The sequence below is a fragment of the Oncorhynchus mykiss genome, chromosome 23 (assembly GCF_013265735.2).
Source record: "Oncorhynchus mykiss isolate Arlee chromosome 23, USDA_OmykA_1.1, whole genome shotgun sequence".
In the NCBI taxonomy this organism is placed as follows: domain Eukaryota; kingdom Metazoa; phylum Chordata; class Actinopteri; order Salmoniformes; family Salmonidae; genus Oncorhynchus; species Oncorhynchus mykiss.
The window spans coordinates 62075923-62089822 of NC_048587.1; the positions used below are offsets into that span (position 1 = coordinate 62075923).

Consider the following 13900-nt stretch of genomic DNA (forward strand, 5'->3'; position numbering starts at 1 on the left):
TATATGGCCTGAATACACTGGGATATGAAGGACACTACTTACCCAGTTGTCCAGTGAGATCTCATCTGTAGACATAGATGGTGCCTATAGAGCAGGACAGCAGCAGAGAATGTCCTCTCCACACTTGCAGAGCCACTGGGGATGCGAAATAGCTTTTTGGCCCCTCTTGCCAGGCTGGGCAGAGATGAAGTGTTATTGTTGTTTATTTTTCTATGGGTAGGTCTAAAGGCTTTTAGGCTGAATAACCCAATCAAGGTGGGGGAATATAGGAATATGCCAGGCTTATTAATCCAAAATCTTTTATGACCTATTGTATAGATAATAGAACAACTTGATTTAGCACCTGTGTGTTTTATCAGTTTCTTTATGAACATATTCAGTGAACTCCATAACCGTAAGCAAGGCGCTATAGGTAGCAGCACACGAGTAGACTACAAATGCATGCTGGGCCGGGCCCTGAGCTACTGAAGTGAGTTCTACTGGAGTGAAATTGGAGCTGGCTAAAAGACAGATGCTCCAGCCTTTGGGAATCTAGTTCTCCACACTCCAGTCAAATTGTTCACGCTACGTTCCTCTCTCCAGTCCACTCATGCTCTGATTTAGCCCATCCATGCTACATACAGTGTGCGGTGCTGTTCCGTTCCTGTGCATCTCCAGCGTTATTAAACCACCTCAACTGGAATCCTACCTGTCTGACATCTGTGTCCTTACTAGTGTAACAGTATAACTTTAGACCGTCCCCTCGCCCATACCCGGGCACGAACCAGGGACCCTCTGCACACATCAACAACAGTCACCCTCGAAGCATCGTTACCCATCGCTCCACAAAAGCCTCGGCTTCAAGGTCAAGGTCTCAGAGAAAGTGACGTCACCGATTGAAATGCTATTTAGCGCGCACCGCTAACTAAGCTAGCCGTTTCACATCCGTTACACTAGCACACGGGAGAGAACACATGAAGTCAAATCTAACCTAAAGAATACACAGTCCACCAAGTCCTCACTTACAACTCATAACAACCTAAGCATTACGAAACTTCAAATAAGCCTCACGTGTAACAAAATAGCAATTGATGTTTATCTTGACTAGCCTGCAATCGACACTCTCGTATCGCCCATATACAAAACTCATCACCTCCTTAATAATTAAGTATCTGCTTAACATAAACAGATTTTGTCCATAGATAGTTCTGAAAGAGCGGCATGGCCCATTGGAGCTACCACATCACAAAGTCCAAACCCAAGCGTATTTCTACAATTTGTCTTCTTAAAATGTGATTTTAAACCAAACCTAAACCTCACTTCATAACCTTATGCCTAACTCTAATCTCGAATTAAGACCAAAAAGCAATTTGTTGTTGTTGTTGTAATACATTTTCAAGACAGACCACTTTGTGGCTGTGCTATCTAGTGGAAACCCATAGGCTATGTTACACCGTGCTTCGAGGACTGAAAGGCTCATTTAATTTTCACTCTCCACACCTTTTTCTTTTCCCACGCGCTGTAAAGACAGTGAAGATATTTGTAAATACAGTTAAAAGTGGTTTATGTTAAGGATTTCCTTGTCAGTAATCCTTAAAAAAATACAAAAATAAAGCAGAGCTCTATAGCATAGTTAGGCCAATCATAGTGAATCATGAAACGTTGAACATCCTGTGAAATGGAAAACTGTAAATTGCCATGTTGTATTTTCTAAGGTATTAATTTGATAATAAAAAAAGTACTATCAAACCACTTCAAATGTTTTTATTTTATTATAGACAAAGAAATGTTAATTGGAATTAAGCTACTGTATAATCACTCTTATCTGTTGATTTTCAAATTAAATGGACCATAGTACTGTAGTCAAGTTTACTGGTTAACATCTGTTCTTGAACCATCAACCATAACAAAGAACCCTTGAAGAAACCTCTTTTATAACTGTATAATGTTACAGTTGGTGGCCAACCTGTAAAAACAAAGGCTGTCCTTCTCCTCTCTACCTAACTTCCCCTGACAATCTTACCTGAGTTTTCCCTCAGAGCCCTGCCATTTCCAACCAATCAGAGCGTTTGGAAATGTATATATGAACACTGCACCAGCCCACTCAGGTCAGAGCGTTATCGTCGTCTGATGGGAGAGGACGCGTGTTTCTGAGGACTTTTTATTGTCGATAGTAACAAAAAAACGTCTGAACATTGCGCGTGCATCGAATTGTAAGTGGTAGGGTGGGGGAGTTATTGTTTTTTTTACATGCTGTGTAATAAGAGGTCATTACCACTAATTACTTCATGTTACTTTGATTGGTTTCAGCCAAATCAAAATCCGATTTGTATTGTTCACATACACATATTTAGCTGATGTTATTGCATCTGTAGTGAAATTATTGTGTTCCAACAGTATCTACAACAGTGAAGTAGTATATAACAACAGTTCACCACAATACACACACATCTAAAAGTAAAATAATGGAATTAAGAAATATATAAATATTAGGATGAGCAATGTCGGAGTTGCATCGACTAAAATACAGTAGATTAGAATACAGTACATACATATGAAATGAGTAAAGCAGTACGTAAACATCATTGAAGTGACTAGTGTTCCATTGTTAAATTGACCTGTGATTCCATGTCTATGTATATGGGGCAGCAGCCTCTAAGGTGCAGGGTTGAGTAACCGGGTGGTAGCCAGCTAGTGATGGCTATTTAACAGTCTGATGACCTTGAGATAGAAGCTGTTTTTCAGTCTTTCGGTCTCAGCTTTGATGCACCTGTACTGACCTTGTCTTCTGGATGGTAGCGGGGTGAACAGGCCGTAGCTCGGGTGGTTGTTGTGCTTGATGATCTTTTTGGCCTTCCTGTGACATCGGGTGCTGTAGGTGTCTTGGAGGGCAGGCAGTGTGCCCCCGGTGATGCTTTGGGCAGACCTCACCACCCTCTGGAGAGCCACTGTGGTTGCGGGCGGTGCAGTTGCCGTACCAGGCGGTGATACAGCCCGACAGGATGCTCTCAATTGTGCATCTGTAAAAGTTTGTGAGGGTCTTAGGGGCCAAGATTAATTTCTTCAGCCTCCTGAGGTTGACGAGGCGCAGTTGCACCTTCTTCACCACACTATCTGTTAGGGATGCCCTATTCCCTATATATAGTGCACTACTATGGGCCCTGGTCAAAAGTAGTGCACAAAATAGGGGATAGGGTACCATTTGGGATAGGGATGCACGATATATCGGTAAGCACATCGGAATCGGACGATATTAGCTAAAAATGCCAACATCGGCATCGGCTTGATGTATAGTTCAACGTCGATGTGAAAAACCGATGTCAAAGCTGGAGTGCATACCTACAGTATATAACGTAGGTAGATGACGTACATACCTACAGTATATAACGTAGGTAGATGATGTACATACCTACAGTATATAACGTAGGTAGATGACGTACATACCTATATAACGTAGGTAGATGATGTACATACCTACAGTATATAACGTAGGTAGATGACGTACATACCTATATAACGTAGGTAGATGATGTACATACCTACAGTATATAACGTAGGTAGATGATGTACATACCTACAGTATATAACGTAGGTAGATGACGTACATACCTACAGTATATAACGTAGGTAGATGATGTACATACCTACAGTATATAACGTAGGTAGATGACGTACATACCTATATAACGTAGGTAGATGACGTACATACCTATATAACGTAGGTAGATGACGTACATACCTACAGTATATAACGTAGGTAGATGATGTACATACCTACAGTATATAACGTAGGTAGATGATGTACATACCTACAGTATATAACGTAGGTAGATGACGTACATACCTACAGTATATAACGTAGGTAGATGATGTACATACCTACAGTATATAACGTAGGTAGATGACGTACATACCTACAGTATATAACGTAGGTAGATGACGTACATACCTATATAACGTAGGTAGATGACGTACATACCTATATAACGTAGGTAGATGATGTACATACCTACATAACGTAGGTAGATGATGTACATACCTACAGTATATAACGTAGGTAGATGACGTACATACCTACAGTATATAACGTAGGTAGATGACGTACATACCTATATAACGTAGGTAGATGACGTACATACCTATATAACGTAGGTAGATGATGTACATACCTACATAACGTAGGTAGATGATGTACATACCTACAGTATATAACGTAGGTAGATGATGTACATACCTACAGTATATAACGTAGGTAGATGACGTACATACCTACAGTATATAACGTAGGTAGATGACGTACATACCTACAGTATATAACGTAGGTAGATGAGGTGCATACCTACAGTATATAACGTAGGTAGATGATGTACATACCTACAGTATATAACGTAGGTAGATGAGGTGCATACCTACAGTATATAACGTAGGTAGAACGTACATACCTACAGTATATAACGTAGGTAGATGAGGTGCATACCTATATAACGTAGGTAGATGATGTACATACCTACAGTATATAACGTAGGTAGATGATGTACATACCTACAGTACATAACGTAGGTAGATGAGGTGCATACCTACAGTATATAACGTAGGTAGATGACGTACATACCTATATAACGTAGGTAGATGATGTACATACCTACAGTATATAACGTAGGTAGATGATGTACATACCTACAGTATATAACGTAGGTAGATGATGTACATACCTACAGTATATAACGTAGGTAGATGACGTACATACCTACAGTATATAACGTAGGTAGATGACGTACATACCTATATAACGTAGGTAGATGACGTACATACCTAGAGTATATAACGTAGGTAGATGATGTGCATACCTACAGTATATAACGTAGGTAGATGATGTACATACCTACAGTATATAACGTAGGTAGATGACGTACATACCTACAGTATATAACGTAGGTAGATGACGTACATACCTATATAACGTAGGTAGATGACGTACATACCTAGAGTTTATAACGTAGGTAGATGATGTACATACCTATATAACGTAGGTAGATGATGTACATACCTACAGTATATAACGTAGGTAGATGACGTACATACCTATATAACGTAGGTAGATGACGTACATACCTAGAGTATATAACGTAGGTAGATGATGTACATACCTATATAACGTAGGTAGATGACGTACATACCTATATAACGTAGGTAGATGATGTACATACCTACAGTATATAACGTAGGTAGATGACGTACATACCTATATAACGTAGGTAGATGACGTACATACCTATATAACGTAGGTAGATGACGTACATACCTAGAGTATATAACGTAGGTAGATGATGTACATACCTACAGTATATAACGTAGGTAGATGACGTACATACCTACAGTATATAACGTAGGTAGATGACGTACATACCTACAGTATATAACGTAGGTAGATGATGTACATACCTACAGTATATAACGTAGGTAGATGACGTACATACCTACAGTATATAACGTAGGTAGATGACGTACATACCTACAGTATATAACGTAGGTAGATGATGTACATACCTACAGTATATAACGTAGGTAGATGACGTACATACCTACAGTATATAACGTAGGTAGATGATGTACATACCTACAGTATATAACGTAGGTAGATGATGTACATACCTACAGTATATAACGTAGGTAGATGACGTACATACCTATATAACGTAGGTAGATGATGTACATACCTACAGTATATAACGTAGGTAGATGACGTACATACCTACAGTATATAACGTAGGTAGATGACGTACATACCTACAGTATATAACGTAGGTAGATGACGTACATACCTATATAACGTAGGTAGATGATGTGCATACCTACAGTATATAACGTAGGTAGATGATGTACATACCTACAGTATATAACGTAGGTAGATGACGTACATACCTACAGTATATAACGTAGGTAGATGATGTACATACCTACAGTATATAACGTAGGTAGATGATGTACATACCTACAGTATATAACGTAGGTAGATGATGTACATACCTACATAACGTAGGTAGATGATGTACATACCTACAGTATATAACGTAGGTAGATGACGTACATACCTACAGTATATAACGTAGGTAGATGACGTACATACCTACAGTATATAACGTAGGTAGATGATGTACATACCTACAGTATATAACGTAGGTAGATGATGTACATACCTACAGTATATAACGTAGGTAGATGACGTACATACCTATATAACGTAGGTAGATGATGTACATACCTACAGTATATAACGTAGGTAGATGACGTACATACCTACAGTATATAACGTAGGTAGATGATGTACATACCTACAGTATATAACGTAGGTAGATGATGTACATACCTACAGTATATAACGTAGGTAGATGATGTACATACCTACAGTATATAACGTAGGTAGATGATGTACATACCTACAGTATATAACGTAGGTAGATGACGTACATACCTACAGTATATAACGTAGGTAGATGATGTACATACCTACATAACGTAGGTAGATGATGTACATACCTACAGTATATAACGTAGGTAGATGACGTACATACCTACAGTATATAACGTAGGTAGATGACGTACATACCTACAGTATATAACGTAGGTAGATGATGTACATACCTACAGTATATAACGTAGGTAGATGATGTACATACCTACAGTATATAACGTAGGTAGATGACGTACATACCTATATAACGTAGGTAGATGATGTACATACCTACAGTATATAACGTAGGTAGATGACGTACATACCTACAGTATATAACGTAGGTAGATGACGTACATACCTACAGTATATAACGTCGGTAGATGATGTACATACCTACAGTATATAACGTAGGTAGATGATGTACATACCTATATAACGTAGGTAGATGACGTACATACCTATATAACGTAGGTAGATGATGTACATACCTACAGTATATAACGTAGGTAGATGATGTACATACCTACAGTATATAACGTAGGTAGATGATGTACATACCTACAGTATATAACGTAGGTAGATGACGTACATACCTACAGTATATAACGTAGGTAGATGACGTACATACCTACAGTATATAACGTAGGTAGATGATGTACATACCTATATAATGTAGATAGATGATGTACATACCTACAGTATATAACGTAGGTAGATGACGTACATACCTACATAACGTAGGTAGATGATGTACATACCTATATAACGTAGGTAGATGATGTACATACCTACAGTATATAACGTAGGTAGATGACGTACATACCTATATAACGTAGGTAGAACGTACATACCTTTATAACGTAGGTAGATGATGTGCATACCTACAGTATATAACGTAGGTAGATGACGTGCATACCTACAGTATATAACGTAGGTAGATGAGGTACATACCTATATAACATCAGGTAGATGACGTACATACCTACAGTATATAACGTAGGTAGATGACGTACATACCTATATAACGTAGGTAGATGATGTACATACCTACAGTATATAACGTAGGTAGATGATGTACATACCTACAGTATATAACGTAGGTAGATGACGTACATACCTACAGTATATAACGTAGGTAGATGATGTACATACCTACAGTATATAACGTAGGTAGATGATGTACATACCTATATAACGTAGGTAGATGACGTGCATACCTACAGTATATAACGTAGGTAGATGATGTACATACCTACAGTATATAACGTAGGTAGATGATGTACATACCTATATAACGTAGGTAGATGATGTACATTCCTACAGTATATAACGTAGGTAGATGACGTACATACCTACAGTATATAACGTAGGTAGATGATGTACATACCTACAGTATATAACGTAGGTAGATGACGTACATACCTACAGTATATAACGTAGGTAGATGATGTACATACCTACAGTATATAACGTAGGTAGATGATGTACATACCTACAGTATATAACGTAGGTAGATGACGTACATACCTACAGTATATAACGTAGGTAGATGATGTACATACCTACAGTATATAACGTAGGTAGATGACGTACATACCTATATAACGTAGGTAGATGATGTACATACCTACAGTATATAACGTAGGTAGATGACGTACATACCTACAGTATATAACGTAGGTAGATGATGTACATACCTACAGTATATAACGTAGGTAGATGATGTACATACCTACAGTATATAACGTAGGTAGATGACGTACATACCTATATAACGTAGGTAGATGATGTACATACCTACAGTATATAACGTAGGTAGATGACGTACATACCTACAGTATATAACGTAGGTAGATGATGTACATACCTACAGTATATAACGTAGGTAGATGACGTACATACCTACAGTATATAACGTAGGTAGATGATGTACATACCTACAGTATATAACGTAGGTAGATGATGTACATACCTACAGTATATAACGTAGGTAGATGATGTACATACCTACAGTATATAACGTAGGTAGATGATGTACATACCTACAGTATATAACGTAGGTAGATGATGTACATACCTACAGTATATAACGTAGGTAGATGACGTACATACCTACAGTATATAACGTAGGTAGATGACGTACATACCTACAGTATATAACGTAGGTAGATGATGTACATACCTACAGTATATAACGTAGGTAGATGATGTACATACCTACAGTTTATAACGTAGGTAGATGACGTACATACCTATATAACGTAGGTAGATGATGTACATACCTACAGTATATAACGTAGGTAGATGACGTACATACCTACAGTATATAACGTAGGTAGATGACGTACATACCTACAGTATATAACGTAGGTAGATGATGTACATACCTACAGTATATAACGTAGGTAGATGATGTACATACCTACAGTATATAACGTAGGTAGATGATGTACATACCTACAGTATATAACGTAGGTAGATGATGTACATACCTACAGTATATAACGTAGGTAGATGACGTACATACCTATATAACGTAGGTAGATGACGTACATACCTATATAACGTAGGTAGATGATGTACATACCTACAGTATATAACGTAGGTAGATGATGTACATACCTACAGTATATAACGTAGGTAGATGATGTACATACCTACAGTATATAACGTAGGTAGATGATGTACATACCTACAGTATATAACGTAGGTAGATGACGTACATACCTATATAACGTAGGTAGATGATGTACATACCTACAGTATATAACGTAGGTAGATGATGTACATACCTATATAACGTAGGTAGATGACGTACATACCTACAGTATATAACGTAGGTAGATGATGTACATACCTACAGTATATAACGTAGGTAGATGATGTACATACCTATATAACGTAGGTAGATGACGTGCATACCTACAGTATATAACGTAGGTAGATGACGTACATACCTATATAACGTGAGGTAGATGACATACATACCTATATAACGTAGGTAGATGATGTGCATACCTACAGTATATAACGTAGGTAGATGACGTACATACCTATATAACGTAGGTAGATGATGTACATACCTATATAACGTAGGTAGATGATGTACATACCTATATAACGTAGGTAGATGATGTACATACCTATATAACGTAGGTAGATGATGTACATACCTATATAACGTAGGTAGATGACGTACATACCTATATAACGTAGGTAGATGACCTACATACCTATATAACGTAGGTAGATGATGTACATACCTATATAACGTAGGTAGATGACGTGCATACCTATATAACGTAGGTAGATGATGTACATACCTATATAACGTAGGTAGATGATGTGCATACCTATATAACATAGGTAGATGACGTGCATACCTACAGTATATAACGTAGGTAGATGACGTACATACCTATATAACGTAGGTAGATGACGTACATACCTATATAACGTAGGTAGATGACGTGCATACCTACAGTATATAACGTAGGTAGATGACGTACATACCTATATAACGTAGGTAGATAATGTACATACCTATATAACGTAGGTAGATGATGTGCATACCTATATAACGTAGGTAGATGATGTACATACCTATATAACGTAGGTAGATGATGTACATACCTATATAACGTAGGTAGATGATGTACATACCTATATAACGTAGGTAGATGATGTGCATACCTATATAATGGAGGTAGATGATGTACATACCTATATAACGTAGGTAGATGATGTACATACCTATATAACGTAGGTAGATGATGTACATACCTATATAACGTAGGTAGATGATGTACATACCTACATAACGTAGGTAGATGATGTACATACCTATATAACGTAGGTAGATGACGTGCATACCTACAGTATATAATGTAGGTATGTACATCATCTACCTACGTTATATAGGTATGTACGTCATCTACCTACGTTATATAGGTATGTACATCATTTTCAAAAAAGTTAATTTTCAAAATGACATGCTGTTGGTTTCCTCTCCTTTCACCTTCAATGTGGACAACGCTCCCACTGACCTGCAACTTGAGCTTATCGATCTTCAGTCTGATGCGGTGATTGGAGGACTATTCAAAACAATGTCACTGACGAGGTTCTATGCATCTCTCAAAACTTTCCAAAGATTAAGAGTCATGCTCAGAAGATGTTTGTACTGTTTGAGTCAACGTGTGTATGTGAACAGACATTTTTAGTGGTAAAATATAACAAGTCAAGGCACAGATCATCTCTTACTGACTGTCACCTCTCAACAATCCTATGCATAGCAACATCAGAAACTATACCTAACTTCACTGCTCTAGTCAATGCCTATCAGAGACTTCACTCCTCACACTGATTGAGTGGTTAAATGTAATGTTGAGCTCTCTCTCTTTGTTGTGTTTTTGTGCAGCCTCATTAACAAGAGTTCTGTCCGTGGTACTGAATGCACAGTGTACCTCTGTGTAGTTCATTTCATGTTTAGTAATGAAAATACCTCCCAAAAGGAGAACATGGATGTGGTTTATTTCTGTGCATGTTAAACAAGTAAAATAAGTAGCATACCTGGATGTGATTTACAGTAGATATATCTGTCAACACAGTCATACACATGATGTATCATCCTGTAATACGATTCTGGCCCGCGATGGAAAAAAAATATGTTCTAATGTGGCCCTCCATGGAAAATAATTGCCCAGGCCTGTTCTAGAGTCATCCCAGGCAGTTCTTGGACCTAGCTCATGCACAGAGTAATATGTGATGCCAGGGCAGATCGGATAAGATCTCAGCCTGGCAGATTCTCACACACAGCTGTAGAGAGAGGATGACATAAATCTTGACACTGTCAATCCAAGTAATTTGTTTTTCTCTTTCTCCAAGAGGTGAATATTTATGTTTATATTGATGCTGTGTTTATAGCCCTGTTATAAGTTTAATGCCATTTGTCATCTATTCATGTTTATACAACAGGTGTGTCTAATCCTGAATGCTGATTGATTAAAATTGCATTCCAGCCAGTGTCTATTCCACATGTTGCCACCAGCTAAATATATGACGTTAAAAGCCTACTCCACTGTCTCATCATCTCAGCCAGACAGTGTTGTTGGCTAGCTCCTCTGAACAACAGTGTTGTCTCCATGTTGTCTCCCTTTTTGTTGTGTCGGTTTGTGGCAGCAGGTGTATATATAGTATATAGCAGGTGAGGGCTTTCACAGCAAACCTCTCAGATGGGTGAGAGCAAACCAGCCAACAGTTTTTACATGGTCCGTCATTTCTCTGGATTTAGAGACCAATAGTTTTTACACTACCAATAATCAGTAGGCCTATAGTGTAATCTATTGGTTTTATCTGAAAGGAGCCATAGTAAGATACTGAAGGTCTACTGGTTTTATCTGAAAGGGGCCATAGTAAGATACTGAAGGTCTACTGGTTGATATCTGGTTCAGATCTTTATAATTGATGTTTATTTGTTAGACCTATTGTCTCTTTCAGGAATAATGGAGTCTGGACCAGACAGTCTGTTTGTGACTCTCCTGCTTCTCCTCCACAGTTCACACTCTGAGTCTGGTAACTACACTGCTAATTCCCTCTGAGTCTGGTAACTACACTGATAATTCCCTCTGTGTCTGGTAACTACACTGCTAATTCCCTCTGTGTCTGGTAACTACACTGCTAATTCCCTTTGTCTGGTAACTACACTGCTAATTCACTCTGAGTCTGGTAACTACACTGATAATTCTCTCTGTCTGGTAACTACACTGCTAATTCCCTCTGTGTCTGGTAACTACACTGCTAATTCCCTCTGTGTGTGTGTGGTGACCCATGCAGCAACTATTGCTTCCTCTTTGTGTGTGTGCATTATTACGTATATTTTGAATGGCACGTTTCTATGAATTACATTTGACTGTCTGTGTGTCTTTAGTGGTGGGTAATGTCCTAAATACTCCTTCATTTCTGTCTGTTCTCTTCAGAGAGGTTTGAGGTTCTTGGTCCAACCGATACCATTCTTGCTGTGGCTGGTGATGACATCATTCTGCCCTGCTACCTCAAACCCAACATCAGCGCTGAGGACATGACAGTGGACTGGCTGAACCTGGACTTCAAAGATGGTCGTGTCTATCGTTACCAAAACAGAAAAATCATACGAGAGGATCAGATTCCCTCCTACATTGGAAGAACGTCACTGTTTGAAGAGGAACTATGGAGGGGCAACACCTCTTTAAAACTGTCCAGGGTACAAGGCACTGATGAGGGACATTACAAATGCTTTATTAAGGCAAAGAGCTGGGATCATGATCTCATTATTCAAGTCCTCGTTAAAGGTGAGGTTTATTTTCATGTTAATGTGATAATCTAACTACAGTACAATGACATCACCTCTTTCCTTCATATTACTGGACACAGTATGTGTCTGTTTGTTCACAACCTGTCACCAGTTAACATCCAGTCTCTCTGTGTGTCTGTAGCTGTAGGATCCAAGCCAGTGGTGTCCATCGAGGGACACAGAGAGGGAGGGATGGGTCTGCTGTGTGAATCAGAAGGCTGGCACCCTGAGCCTGAGCTGGTGTGGCTGAACAGTAAAGGAGTCCATCTCTTTGCTGGTCCTCCTGAGATACATAGAGACTTCAAGGGATTCTACACAGTCAAACAACATGTCATTGTCCAGGAGACTGACACCAACCGCTTTACCTGCAGAGTCCAACAGAGCCAGATCAATGAGAAGATGGAGACAGAGGTTCACCTCCCTAGTGAGTAACACAACAAAATATTCTTTAGACATTGTTAGATATTACTACACTGTTGGAACTAGAAACACAAGCAATTCGCTACACACGCTTTAATATGTGACCAACAGTTTTTTACATGGTCCGTCATTTCCCCCGGATTTAGTGACCAATAGTTTTTACACTACCAATATTCAGGAGGCCTATAGTGTTATCTATTGGTTTTATCTGAAAGGAGCCAAAGTAAGATACTGAAGGTCTATTGGTTTTGTCTGAAAGGAGCCATAGTAAGATACTGAAGGTCTGTTGGTTTTGTCTGAAAGGAGCCATAGTAAGATACTGAAGGTCTATTGGTTTTGTCTGAAAGGAGCCATAGTAAGATACTGAAGGTTATTGGTTTTAACTGAAAGGGGCCATAGTAAGATACTGAAGGTCTATTGGTTTTAACTGAACCGGGCCATAGTAAGATACTGAAGGTCTATTGGTTTTAGCTGAAAGGAGCCATAGTAAGATACTGAATGTCTATTGGTTTTAGCTGAAAGGAGCCATAGTAAGATACTGAAGGTCTATTGGTTTTAACTGAACCGGGCCATAGTAAGATACTGAAGGTCTATTGGTTTTAGCTGAAAGGGGCCATAGTAAGATACTGAAGGTCTATTGGTTTTAGCTGAAAGGAGCCATAGTAAGATACTGAAGGTCTATTGGTTTTAGCTGAAAGGAGCCATGTGATTTGATTTGA

The 13900-nt window shown here is 38.6% G+C and overlaps 1 protein-coding gene across 13 annotated transcripts in view; it reads left to right on the plus strand.

The window, feature by feature from the left end:
• The first annotated feature begins 2090 nt into the window (after window positions 1–2090).
• LOC110531647 (butyrophilin subfamily 1 member A1) overlaps window positions 2091–13900 on the plus strand; it is a 36220-nt gene continuing 24410 nt past the window's right edge. For 11 of the 13 annotated variants that reach the window (XR_005039285.1, XR_005039286.1, XM_036960965.1 and 8 more), the window contains exons 1-4: window positions 2095–2192; window positions 11930–12004; window positions 12409–12759; window positions 12904–13185. Coding sequence is in view for 11 of the 13 variants with exons in the window: in XM_036960965.1 (XP_036816860.1) it covers window positions 11935–12004; window positions 12409–12759; window positions 12904–13185 (703 nt within the window). In the remaining 2 variants the exon portion in view is untranslated. Of the gene's footprint in view, window positions 2193–11911; window positions 12036–12408; window positions 12760–12903; window positions 13186–13900 lie in introns of those variants that run through there. The other 2 variants (XM_036960966.1, XM_036960975.1) reach the window with 2 other exon arrangements.